The sequence below is a fragment of the Zonotrichia leucophrys genome, unplaced genomic scaffold, assembly GCF_028769735.1.
Source record: "Zonotrichia leucophrys gambelii isolate GWCS_2022_RI unplaced genomic scaffold, RI_Zleu_2.0 Scaffold_353_52878, whole genome shotgun sequence".
Lineage (NCBI taxonomy): Eukaryota > Metazoa > Chordata > Aves > Passeriformes > Passerellidae > Zonotrichia > Zonotrichia leucophrys.
In genome coordinates, this window is record NW_026992558.1 from 28,069 (window position 1) to 41,718 (window position 13,650).

Sequence of the window (13,650 nt, forward strand, 5' to 3'; positions counted from 1 at the left end):
ACTGTCACATTCTTGGTCCCCACCCCGGGGTCCATTCCCAGTATAACCAGTATAACCAGTATAACCCATCCCCAGTATAACCAGTATAACCAGTATAACCCATCCCCAGTATAAGCAGTATAACCAGTATAACCCATTCCCAGTCCCTCCCAGTATATCCCAGTATATCCCAGTATATCCCAGTGTCACTCACGGCTCACGCTGACCGTCACGCTCACACTCTTGGTCCCCACCCTGGGGGTCCATTCCCAGTATAACCAGTATAACCAGTAAAACCCATTCCCACTATAACCCATTCCCAGTCCCTCCCAGTATATCCCAGTATATCCCAGTACTCCCAGTATCACTCACGGCTCACGCTGACCGTCACGCTCACACTCTTGGTCCCCACCCCGGGGGTCTCGGCCTCGCACACCAGGGCGGCCCCGTGGTCCTGGCCCCGCCCCCGCAGCGTCACGTTGGAATAGGCCCCGCCCCCCTGAGCGAGAGATCACTGGGGGTCACTCAGGGTCACTCCCAGTTTGTCCCAGTTCCTCCCAGTATAACCCAGTCCCTCCCAATCTTCTCCCAGTCCCTCCCAGTATAAACCAGTAACCCCAGATCATGTTTTAGCCCCCATCCCAATCCCTCCCTGTTCGATCCCAGTTCCCTCCCAGTCCCCTCCCAGTACAAACCAGTAACCCCAAACTCCCTCCCAGTTCCCTCCCAGTCCCTCCCAATCCCCTCCCAGTATATCCCAGTATATCCCAGCATAACCCAGTCCCCCCAGTACATCCCAGTCCCCTCCCAGTTTGATCCCAGTTCCTCCCAGTCCCTCCCAGTATATCCCAGTATGTCCCAGTCCCTCACCGGTGTGTGTCCCTCGCTGTGGGCACTCAGCCGGCTCCCCCCAGTATATCCCAGTATATCCCAGTATATCCCAATCCCCTCCCAGTCCCTCCCAGTATATCCCAGTATAAACCAGTATTTTGCAATATAACCCAGTTTATCCCAATCCCCTCCCAGTCCCTCCCAGTATATCCCAGTATGTCCCAGTATAAACCAGTATATCCCAATCCCCTCCCAGTCCCTCCCAGTACATCCCAGTATAAACCAGTATATCCCAATCCCTCCTAGTCCCTCCCAATCCCCTCCCACTCCCTCCCAGTATATCCCAGTATAAACCAGTATATCCCAATCCCCTCCTAGTCCCTCCCAATCCCCTCCCACTCCCTCCCAGTATATCCCAGTATAAACCAGTATATCCCAATCCCCTCCCCGTCCCTCCCAATCCCCTCCCAGTATATCCCAGTATAAACCAGTATAACCCAGTCCCTCACCGGTGTGTGTCCCTTGCTGTGGGCGCTCAGCCGCGCCCCCCCCCAGTATATCCCAATCCCCTCCCTGTCCCTCCCAGTATATCCCAGTATAAACCAGTATATCTCTCACCGGTGTCTGTCCCTCGCTGCTGGGGCTCAGCCGCGCCCCCCCCAGCCACCAGCGCAGCCGTACTGGGGGGTTACTGGGAGCACTGGTGCAGCTCAGCTCCGCCTCCCCCCCCTCGGGCACCGCCCCCGAGCCCAGCACCGCCAGCTCCGAGGGGCCGTCTGCCAGGACGGACCAGTACAAACCAGTAAGGACCAGTATAAACTACTATAAATCACTACGGACCAGTATGGACCAGTATACGTTATTACAAATCAGTATGGACCAGTAGAAACCATTATAAACCAGTATGGACCAGTATGGGTTATGATGGGCTGACCAGTATAAACCAGTATGGACCAGTACAGCCCAGTATAAACCATTATAGACCAGTAAAAATTATTATAAACCAGTATGGACCAGTATAAACCAATATAAAGCAGTATGGACCAGTATGGGTCATGATGGGCTGACCAGTATAAACCAGTATGGACCAGTACTGACCAGTATAAACCAGTAGAAATGATTATAGACCAGTATAAATTATTTTAAACTGGTACGGACCAGTATAAACCAGCATAAATCAGTATAAAGCTGTATGGACCAGTATGGTTTATGATGGTCTGACCAGTATGGACCAGTATGGACCAGTATAAACCAGTATGGACCAGTATGGACTGGTGTGGATTATTGTGGGTCAGTATGGTCTGATCAGTATGGACCAGTAAGGACCAATATAAACCAGTATAAACCAGTATATAATAATATAAACCAATACAAACTGGTATAAACCAGTATAAACCAGTACAGACCAGTACGGACTGGTATGGACTGGTATAAATCAGTATAAACCAGTATGGACCAGTATGGACCAGTATAAACCAGTATGGACTGGTGTGGATTATTATGGGTCAGTATGATCTGACCAGTATAAACCAGTATGGACCAGTATGGGTTATTATGGCTCAGAATGGTCTGACCAGTATAAACCAGTATAAACCAGTATGGACCAGTATAAACCAGTACAGACCAGTACGGACCAGTATGGGTGGGTATAAACCAGTATGGACCAATATGGGTTATTATGGGTCAATGTGGTCTGACCAGTACAAACCAGTACAAACCAGTATGGACCAGTATAAACCAAACCAGTCCCTCCCAGTCCCTCCCAGTATATCCCAGTCCCTCCCAGTTCCCTCCCAGTTTATCCCAGTTCCCTCCCAGTTCCTCACACGCCACTCGCAGCGTGACGCTGGCGCTGGCCCCGCCCCCCGGCAGTGACGTCACGGCGCGGCACCGCAAGACGGCGCCATCGTCCTCGGGGGCGGGGCGGAACACGAGCCGCGACGTGGCCACGCCCCCTTCGTCCTCTGACCACGCCCCCGCCAGGGGCAGCCCATCCTGAAGGGGCGGGGTTCAGAGAAAGGGGCGGGGCCAGAGAAAGGGGTGGGGTTAAAGAGAGGCCACACCCACAAAAGCCTTTCAGTATCTCCCAGTTTGATCCCAGTGCCCTCCCAGTAACTCCCAGTTTGATCCCAGTAACTCCCAGTATGATCCCAGTGCCTCCCAGTTTGATCCCAGTGATTCCCAGTAACTCCCAGTTTGATCCCAGTAACTCCCAGTATGATCCCAGTGCCTCCCAGTTTGATCCCAGTGATTCCCAGTAACTCCCAGCAACTCCCAGTTTGATCCCAGTGCCTCCCAGTATGGTCCCAGTAACTCCCAGTAACCTCCAGGTGCCTCCCAGTTTGATTCCAGTGACTCCCAGTAACTCCCAGTGCTTCCCAGTTTGATACTGGTGACTCCCAGTCCCTCCCAGTTTGATCCCAGTCCCCTCCCAGTTCCCTCCAATCCCCTCCCAGTCCCTCCCAGTATTCCCCAGTATATCCCAGTTCCCTCCCAGCCCCTCCAGTTCCCCCCCAGTCCATCCCAGTCTCTCCCAGTTCCCCCCAATCCGCTCCCAGTCCCTCCCAGTATGATCCCAGTTCCCCCCCAGTCCCTCCCAGTATAAACCAGTATATCCCAATCCCCTCCCAGTATATCCCAGTCCCCCCCAGTATATCCCAGTCCCTCCCAGTCCATCCCAGTATATCCCAGTATGATCCCAGTCCCTCCCAGTATATCCCAGTATGATCCCAGTCCCTCCCAGTCCATCCCAGTATATCCCAGTATGATCCCAGTCCCTCCCAGTCCATCCCAGTATATCCCAGTATATCCCAGTATATCCCAGTCCCCTCCCAGTCCATCCCAGTATATCCCAGTTCCCCCCAGTCCCCTCCCAGTATATCCCAGTCTATCCCAGTACCTTGTCCCAGTGCAGGCTGGGCGGGGGCCGCCCCCCGCGGCTCTCACAGCGCAGGCGCAGCTCCTCCCCCGCGCGCGCCAGCGGCGGGAGCCCCGCGATACTGGGAGCACTGGGCGGGACTGGGAGGGGGGCGGGGTAAACTGGGTTATACTGGGAGGGACTGGGATCAAACTGGGAGGGGGGTGGGGTAAACTGGGTTATACTGGGAGGGACTGGGATCAAACTGGGAGGGGATTGGGGCAAACTGGGTTATACTGGGAGGGACTGGGAGGGGGGTGGGGTAAACTGGGTTATACTGGGAGGGACTGGGATCAAACTGGGAGCACTGGGAGGCACTGGGAGGGGGTTGGGGTAAACTGGGTTATACTGGGAGGGACTGGGATCAAACTGGGAGGGGATTGGGGCAAACTGGGTTATACTGGGAGGGACTGGGAGGGGGGTGGGGTAAACTGGGTTATACTGGGAGGCACTGGGAGGGGATTGGGGCAAACTGGGTTATACTGGGAGGGACTGGGAGCGGTTAAACAGGGGGATTCGGGGTTACTGGTTTATACTGGGAAAGACTGGGAGGGAACTGGGAGCACTGGGAGGCACTGGGAGCAGTTAAATGGGGGATTTGGGGTTACTGGGTTATACTGGTTTATACTGGGAGGGGATTGGGATCAAACTGGGGGGGACTGGGAGGGGTTAAACAGGAGGTTTGGGGTGACTGGTTTATACTGGGAGAGGACTGGGAGGGGTTAAACAGGGGTTTGGGGTTACTGGTTTATACTGGTTTATACTGGGAGGGGATTGGGTTGTACTGGTTTATACTGGGAGGGACTGGGAGGGGTTAAACAGGGGGGTTTGGCGTTACTGGTTTATACTGGGAGCACTGGGAGGGGACTGGGGTAAACTGGGTTATACTGGGAGGGGATTGGGTGGCACTGGTTTATACTGGGAGGGACTGGGAGATACTGGGATGGACTGGGAGAGGACTGGTTTATACTGGGAGAGGACTGGGAGGGAATTGGGATCAAACTGGGAGGGACTGGGATGTTACTGGTTTGTACTGGTTTATACTGGGAGGGACTGGAGCAGCTTTGGGGAAATTTGGGGGAGATTTTGGGTTAATTTATGATAATTTATGATAATTTATGATAATTTTGGTGGATATTATGGGATGTCCATCACTCACCAGCAATGTCCAGCCTCAGTGTGGGTTATTTTGGGATAATTTATGATAATTTATGATAATTTTGGTGGCTATTATGGGATGTCTGTGCTCACCAGCAATGTCCAGCCTCAGTGTGGGTTATTTTGGGATAATTTATGATAATTTATGATAATTTTGGATAATTTTGGTGGATATTATGGGATGTCCAGCAATGTCCAGCCTCAGTGTGGGTTATTTTGGGATAATTTATGATAATTTATGATAATTTGGGTGGATATTATGGGATGTCCATCACTCACCAGCAATGTCCAGCCTTGGTTTGGGTTAATTTAGGATAATTTATGATAATTTATGATAATTTGGGTGGATATTATGGGATGTCCATCACTCACCAGCAATGTCCAGCCTCAGTGTGGGTTATTTTGGGATAATTTATGATAATTTTGGGATAATTTTGGTGGATATTATGGGATGTCCATCACTCACCAGCAATGTCCAGCCTCAGTGTGGGTTAATTTGGGATAATTTATGATAATTTGGGTGGATATTATGGGATGTCCATCACTCACCAGCAATGTCCAGCCTTGGTTTGGGTTAATTTAGGATAATTTATGATAATTTTGGTGGATATTATGGGATGTCCATCACTCACCAGCAATGTCCAGCCTCAGTGTGGGTTATTTTGGGATAATTTATGATAATTTATGATAATTTGGGTGGATATTATGGGATGTCCGTCACTCACCAGCAATGTCCAGCCTCAGTGTGGGTTATTTTGGGATAATTTAGGTTAATTTATGTTAATTTAGGATAATTTGGGTGGATATTATGGGATGTCCATCACTCACCAGCAATGTCCAGCCTCGGTTTGGGTTAATTTAGGATAATTTATGATAATTTATGATAATTTTGGTGGCTATTATGGGATGTCCATCACTCACCAGCAATGTCCAGCCTCAGTGTGGGTTATTTTGGGATAATTTATGATAATTTGGGTGGATATTATGGGATGTCCATCGCTCACCAGCAATGTCCAGCCTCAGTGTGGGTTATTTTGGGATAATTTATGATAATTTGGGTGGATATTATGGGATGTCCATCACTCACCAGCAATGTCCAGCCTCAGTGTGGGTTATTTTGGGATAATTTATGATAATTTGGGTGGATATTATGGGATGTCCATCACTCACCAGCAATGTCCAGCCTCAGTGTGGGTTATTTTGGGATAATTTATGATAATTTATGATAATTTGGGTGGATATTATGGGATGTCCGTCACTCACCAGCAATGTCCAGCCTCAGTTTGGGTTAATTTAGGATAATTTATGATAATTGAGGATAATTTATGATAATTTATGATAATTTGGGTGGATATTATGGGATGTCCATCACTCACCAGCAATGTCCAGCCTCAGTTTGGGTTAATTTAGGATAATTTATGATAATTTATGATAATTTGGGTGGATATTATGGGATGTCCGTCACTCACCAGCAATGTCCAGCCTCATGGCCGCCGTGTCCGGAGCCGGCCCGGCCGCGTTCGAGGCCGAGCAGAGCAGGAGGAGCCCCTGGAGAGCCGGGACGGGAACCAGCCTGGGGATAATAATGGGGATAGACTGGTTTGGACTGGTTTGGACTGGTTTGGACTGGTTTGGACTGGTTTGGACTGGGTTGGACTGGTTTGGAGTGGTTTGGACTGGTTTGGACTGGTTTGGACTGGTTTGGACTGGGTTGGACTGGGTTGGACTGGGTTGGACTGGGATGGACTGGTTTGGACTGGGTTGGACTGGTTTGGACTGGGATGGACTGGGTTATACTGGGAGGGGAAATGGGGATACTGGTTTGTACTGGGATGGACTGGGAGGGAACTGGGAGGGGATTGGGGGGACTGGGATGGACTGGGATATACTGGGGATAATGGGATATACTGGTCTATACTGGTTTATACTGGTCCCTACTGGTCTATACTGGTTTATACTGGTCCGTACTGGTCTATACTGGTTTATACTGGTTTATCCTGGTCCATACTGGTCTATACTGGTTCATACTGGTCCATACTGATCCACACTGGTCCATACTGGTCCATACTGGTCTATACTGGTTTATACTGGTCAGTTCTGGTCTATACTGGTTTATACTGGTCTATACTGGTCCATACTGGTTTATACTGGTCCATACTGGTTTATACTGGTCCATACTGGTTTATACTGGTTTATACTGGTCTATACTGGTTTATACTGGTCTATACTGGTTTATACTGGTCCATACTGGTTTATACTGGTTTATACTGGTTTATACTGGTCCATACTGGTCTATACTGGTTTATACTGGTCTGTACTGGTCCATACTGGTTTATACTGGTCCATACTGGTTTATACTGGTCCATACTGGTCTATACTGGTCCATACTGGTTTATACTGGTCCATACTTGTCTATACTGGTTTAGACTGGTTTAGACTGGTTTATACTGGTCCATACTGGTCCATACTGGTTTATACTGGCTTATACTGGTCCATACTGGTCCATAGTGGTTTATACTGGTCCGTACTTGTCTATACTGGTTTAGACTTGTTTATACTGGTTTATACTGGTCTATACTGGTCCATACTGGTTTATACTGGTCCATACTTGTCTATACTGGTCCATGCTGGTTTATACTGGTCCGTACTGGTTTATACTGGTTTATACTGGTCTATACTGGTCTATACTGGTCCATACTGGTTTGTACTGGTTTATACTGGTCCGTACCTGGCCGTGGCCTCGCCCGAGCTCAGTTTCGGGTGGGATCCCTCGAACACTCGCTGGGAGACGTCGGCCAGGGGCTCCTCCCCTGCGCCAAAATCCCCCCAAAATCAGCAAAAATCAGCCAAAATCACCCCAAAATCAGCACAAAAATCACCCCAAAAATCAAAGGCTCCAATTACCCCGAAAATGCCCCAAATTGTCTTCTGAAGTTTGCCAGAAATCAGCACAAAATCACCCAAAAATCACCCAAAAAATCAGCTCCAATACCCCGAAAATGCCCAAAATTGCCCCAAATTTCTGAAAATTTGCTCAAACGATCACCCCAAAAATCACCGCAAAAATCAACTCCAAATACCCCGAAATTGCCCCAAATTTCTTGAAATTTGCCTGAAAACAGCACAAAAGTCACCCCAAAAATCACCGCAAAAATCAACTCCAAATACCCCGAAAATGCCCCAAAATTCTTGAAATTTGCCCCAAAATCAGCCAAAATCACCCAAAAAATCAGTCCAAATTACTGCCCGAAAATGCCCAAAATTCCCCAAATCTCTTGCAAATTTGCCCAAACAGCCAAAATCGCCAAATGCTCCAAATCCCACAGCCGCCAAAATGCCCCAAATGTCTGAAATGCCCGAAACAGCACAAAAATCACCCCAAAAATCACCCCAAAAATCAGCTCCAAATACCCCAAAAATGCCCCAAATTTCTTGAAATTTGCCCAAAATCAGCACAAAAATCACCCCAAAAATCACCCAAAAAATCAGCTCCAAACACCCCGAAAATGCCCCAAAATTGCCCCAAATTTCTTGAAATTTGCCCAAAATCAGCACAAAAATCACCCAAAAAATCAGCTCCAAACACCCCGAAAATGCCCCAAAATTGCCCCAAATTTCTGAAAATTTGCTCAAAATCAGCACAAAAGTCACCCCAAAAATCACCCCAAAAATCAGCTCCAAACACCCCGAAAATGCCCCAAAATTGCCCCAAATTTCTTGAAATTTGCCCAAAATCACCCCAAAAATCACCCAAAAAATCAGCTCCAAACACCCCGAAAATGCTCCAAAATTGCCCCAAATTTCTTGAAATGTGCCCAAAATCAGCCCCAAAATCAGCCCCAAAATCACCCAAAATTGCCTCCAAAATTGTCCCAAATTGCCCCAAAATGGCCCAAATAAACTCAAAATCTCCCAAATCGTCCCAAAATTGCCCAAATTTACCCAAAATGGCCCCAAAATCGCCGGAATTTGCCCCAAATCCTCACCCAGGCGCAGCTCCAGGGTGGGGGCGGGGCGCGCGTCGTGGGCGTGGCAGCGAACCCGAACCTCGGCCCCGCCCATCAAAGGAAGCTCCGCCCCCTCCAGCAGCTCCAGCTGGGGCGAACTGGGAGGGACTGGGAGGGACGGGGAGGTTACTGGGTTATACTGGGTTATACTGGTTTGTACTGGTTTGTACTGGGAGGGACTGGGAGGGACTGGGAGGGACGGGAAAGTTACTGGGTTATACTGGGATGTACTGGGAGGGACGGGGAGGTTACTGGGTTATACTGGTTTAAACTGGGAGGGACTGGAAGGGTGATAAAGGGTTACTGGTTTATACTGGGATGTACTGGGAGGGACAGAGAGGTTACTGGGTTATACTGGGACAGACTGGGATAAACTGGGAGAGACTGGGAGGGGATTGGGTTATACTGGGATGGACTGGGAGGGAATTGGGACAAACTGGGAGAGACTGGGATGTTACTGGTTTATTCTGGTTTATACTGGGAGGGAGTGGGAGGGAATGGGAGTGACTGGTTTATACTGGTTTATACTGGGAGGGACTGCAGCGGTTTTGGGGGATTTTAGGGGGATATTTCCAGTCCCTCCCAGTTTGTCCCAGTTCATCCCAGTATCCCCCAGTCCCTCCCAGTAACCCCTAAATGTAAACCAGTAACAAAACCGCACAAACCAGTACAAACCAGTAACCCCCAATCCCCTCCCACTCCCTCCCAGTTTGATCCCAGTCCCTCCCAGTCCATCCCAGTATAACCCAGCCCCATTCCCAGTATATCCAGTAAACACAGCCATCCAGTCCCTCCCAGTTCTCCCAGTATCTCCAGTATATCCCAGTATAACCCAATCCCCTCCCAGTTTGATCCCAGTTCCCTCCCAGTACAACCCAGCCCCATTCCCAGTCTCTCCCAGTATATCCAGTACAGCCCAGCCCATGCCCAGTATGTCCCGTCTCTCCCAGTCCCTCCCAGTTATCCCAGTATACCCCAGTCCTCCCATATACCCCAATCCCTCCCAGTCCTCCCAGTCCCTCCCAGTATACCCAATCCCTTCCAGTATATCCCAGTATACTCCCAGTCCTCCCAGCCCATTCCCAGTCTATCCCAGTCCATCCCAGTATACCCAATCCCCTCCCAGTCCTCCCAGTCCCTCCCAGTCTCTCTCAGCCCCATTCCCAGTATATCCAGCCCATTCCCAGTCCCTCCAGTCCTCCAGTATATCCCAGTATACCCCCAGTCCCTCCCAGTATAACCCCAGTCCCTCCCAGTATACCCCAGTCCCTCCCAGAATACCCAGTCCCTCCCAGTATATCCAGTCCCTCACAGTCTCTCCCAGTCCATTCCCAGTATATCCCAGTCCCTCCCAGTATATCCCAGTCCCTCCATTCTCTCCCAGTATATCCCAGTATAACCCAGCCCATTCCATTCTATCCACTCCTCCCAGTATATCCCAGTCTCTCCCAGTATAACCCAGCCATCCCAGTATCATCCCAGTTACCCAATCCCTCCATTCCCTCCCAGTTCGCTCCCAGTATATCCCATCATATCCCAGTATACTCCCAGTCCCTCCCAGTTATATCCCAGCCCCATTCCCAGTATATCCTCAGTCCATCCCAGTCCCTCCGAGTCCCTCCCAGTCCCCAGTATTCCCAGTATATCCCAGTCCCCATCTCCCAGTCCCTCCCAGTTTACCCAGTCCCCCAGTCCTCCCAGTCCTCCACCCCAATCCCTCCCAGTCCCTCCAGATTCCCAGTACTATCCAGTCCCAATCCCAGCCCATCCCAGTCCCTCCCAGCCCCATTGCCAGTCCTCCCAGTCCCTCCCAGTCCCCAGTGTCCCATCCCTCCCAGTCCTCTCCAGTCCTCCCAGTCTCTCCCAGTGTACCCATCACGCTGAGCTGCGCCGGCAGCGACGCCCGGCTCTCGCTCCCCTCCCCCGCCTGGCAGCTGAACACGTCGTCGTCCTCGAGCGTCACCGGGCGGATCCGCAGGTGCCGCTCGCCTGGACACGCCCACCTCAGGCCACGCCCACCTCAGGCCACGCCCACCCCCGAGGGCACGCCCACAACGCCGGGGCCACGCCCATTTATTGCCACACCCCTTCAGCCGCACCCCATTTATGACCACGCCCCCTCTTTGCCCCTTAGCACTGTCCCACCCCTTTAGCCACGCCCCTTTAGCCACACCCCATTTATGGCCACACCCCTTTACCAATTCCTTAAGCCACGCCCCCTCTATGCCCATTTAGCCCCGCCCCCTTTAGCCCCACCCATTTGTTTCCATTAGCCCCGCCCCCTTTAGCAGCACCCCATTTCCCCTTTAGCCCCGCCCCCTTTAGCCCCACCCATTTGTTTCCATTAGCCCCGCCCCCTTTAGCAATGCCCCATTTCCCCTATAGCCCGCCCCCTTTAGCAGTGCCCATTTCCCCTTTAGCCCCGCCCCCTTTAGCCCCACCCATTGTTTCCATTAGCTCCGCCCCCTTTAGCAGTGCCCCATGTCCCCTTTAGCACGCCCCTTTAGCCACACCCCATTTATGGCCACACCCCTTTACCAATTCCTTAAGCCACGCCCCTCTATGCCCATTTAGCCCCACCCCTTTAGTCCCACTCGTTTGTTCCCTTTAGCCCCGCCCCCTTTAGCCCCACCCATTTGTTTCCATTAGCCCCGCCTCCTTTAGCAGTGCCCCATTTCCCCTCTAGCCCCGCCCCCTTTAGCCCCACCCCCTTTAAGCCCCGCCCCTTTACAGTGTCCCATTTCCCCTTTAGCCCCGCCCCCTTTAGCCCCACCCATTTGTTTCCATTGGCCCCGCCCCCTTTAGCAGTGCCCCATTTCCCCTTTAGCCCCGCCCCCTTTAGCCCCACCCCTTTAACCGCTCCCTTTAATGCCCACCCCCTTTAAGCCCCGCCCACCTTTCTCAGGGTCTCCGACCAATCGGTAGCGAGGGTGAGCCCGGGTGGGCGTGGCCCCGAGCATGAGCCCGCCCCTCGACCACTGCACGGCCACGCCCACCCGGACCCGGCAGCGAAGCTCCGCCTCCTCACCCAGTGCCACGCTCTGATTGGCCGGCTCCTCCAGGAAGGGCGGGGCCAAGGGGGCGGAGCCTGAGGGGGGGAGAGGGAGCCGTGAGTGACCCCTGAGTGACCCCTGAGTGACCCCTGAGTGACCTCTGCGTGACCTTTGACCCCGCAGCTCCCGATGGCCGCCAGCGCCAGCACCGCCTGTGGGGGGGTCAAAGGTCAGAGGTCAAATCCAAACGATTTCGCCCCAAAATTCTCCCAAAAAATCCCCAAAAATTCACCCAAATCACCAAAATCCCAACATTTCCCCCAAAATTTCCCCAAAATTCTCCCAAAATCCTCCCCAAAAATTTCCCAAAATGCAAAAAATTTCCCCCCAGTCCCCAAAATTTCCCACAAATCCCCCCAAATTCCCCACAAACCCCCCCCAAAAATTTCAGGACCTCCCTAAATCCCCCCAAATTCCCTCGGGACCCCCAAAACCCACCCAGGACCTCCCAATATGGCCTCAAATTCCCCCCGAAATCGTCCCCAAATCCTCCGGAATTCATTCGGGACCCCCCAAATATCCCCCAAAGTCCTCGGGACCCCTAAATCCCCCCAAATTTCTTTCAGGACCCCCAAATTCCCCTCAAATCCCCCCCAAAAATGCTGCAGGACCCCCCAAATCCCCCTAAAACCTTCGGACCCCCAAAATCCCCCCAAATTCTTTCAGGACCCCCAAATTCCCCCAAATCCCCCCCAAAATGCCCTCAAATCCCCCCAAATTTCCTCAGGATCCCCCAAATTCTTTTAGGACCCCCCCAAATCCCCCCCAAAATTCCCCTAAAACCTCTCGGGACCCCCCAAATCCCCCCCAATCCCCCCCAAAATGCCCTCAAATCCCCCGAAATGCCCCAAATCCCCCAAAAACCTCTAGGATCCCCCAAATCCCCCAAATCCCCCCCAAATGCCCTCAAATCCCCCAAAATCGCCCCAAAATCCTCTCGGGACCCCCCAAATCCCCCCCAAAATGCCCTCAAATCCCCCGAAATTGCCCCAAAATCCCCCAAAATCCTCTCGGGACCCCCCAAATCCCCCCAAAATGCCCTCAAATCCCCCAAAATCGCCCCAAAATCCCCAAAATCTTCTCGGATCCCCCAAAAATGCCCCCCAAATGCCCTCAAATCCCCGAAATTGCCCCAAAATCCCCCTAAAACCTCTCGGGACCCCCAAATCCCCCCAAAATGCCCTCAAATCCCCCGAAATTGCCCCAAAATCCCCCTAAAACCTCTCGGACCCCCCAAATCCCCAAAATCCCCCAAAATGCCCCAAAATCTTCTCGGGACCCCCCAAAAATCCCCCCCACTCACCCAGCCCAGCCCCTCCCCCATCCCCGCTCGCGCCCCGCGGCCTTTGGGGGGGGGAGGGGCCCGGGGACCCCTTTTGAGGGGAGGGGGGCGGGGCCTGAGGCCACGCCCACGTGGCTTTAGCCACGCCCCCCGGGCGCGTTCCCATTGGCGGAGCCGCGCGCGGGAATTTGGGGAATGCGGGGGAGGGGCGGGGCCGGGAAACCCCCCCGGAATTCCCCGGAACGGCAAAAAAATGACCCAAAAATGCAGAAAATGCCCCAAAATCACCCGAATTTGCACAGAATTGGCCCCAAATGCCACAAAATTCCACAAAATCCACAAAATTCACCCCAAATTCACCTGAAATGCTCCAAAATTTCCCGAAATTCACCCCAAAATCCACAAAATTCACCCCAAAATCCA

General features: G+C 51.9%; 1 protein-coding gene across 3 annotated transcripts in view; it reads right to left on the minus strand.

Annotated features, from left to right (window-relative positions):
- LOC135441582 (nephrin-like) overlaps window positions 1-13,270 on the minus strand; it is a 34,028-nt gene extending 20,758 nt beyond the window's left edge. For all 3 annotated transcript variants that reach the window (XM_064701138.1, XM_064701139.1, XM_064701140.1), the window contains exons 1-11: window positions 13,249-13,270; window positions 12,055-12,097; window positions 11,789-11,980; window positions 10,765-10,881; window positions 8,872-9,000; window positions 7,614-7,695; window positions 6,355-6,458; window positions 3,710-3,828; window positions 2,637-2,805; window positions 1,429-1,586; window positions 352-478 (exon numbers count right to left, since the gene is read on the minus strand). In XM_064701138.1, the coding sequence (XP_064557208.1) occupies window positions 352-478; window positions 1,429-1,586; window positions 2,637-2,805; window positions 3,710-3,828; window positions 6,355-6,458; window positions 7,614-7,695; window positions 8,872-9,000; window positions 10,765-10,881; window positions 11,789-11,980; window positions 12,055-12,097; window positions 13,249-13,269 (1,261 nt within the window). In that variant the 5' untranslated portion in view covers window position 13,270. The remainder of the gene's footprint in view (window positions 1-351; window positions 479-1,428; window positions 1,587-2,636; window positions 2,806-3,709; window positions 3,829-6,354; window positions 6,459-7,613; window positions 7,696-8,871; window positions 9,001-10,764; window positions 10,882-11,788; window positions 11,981-12,054; window positions 12,098-13,248) is intronic.
- Window positions 13,271-13,650: the final 380 nt, after the last annotated feature.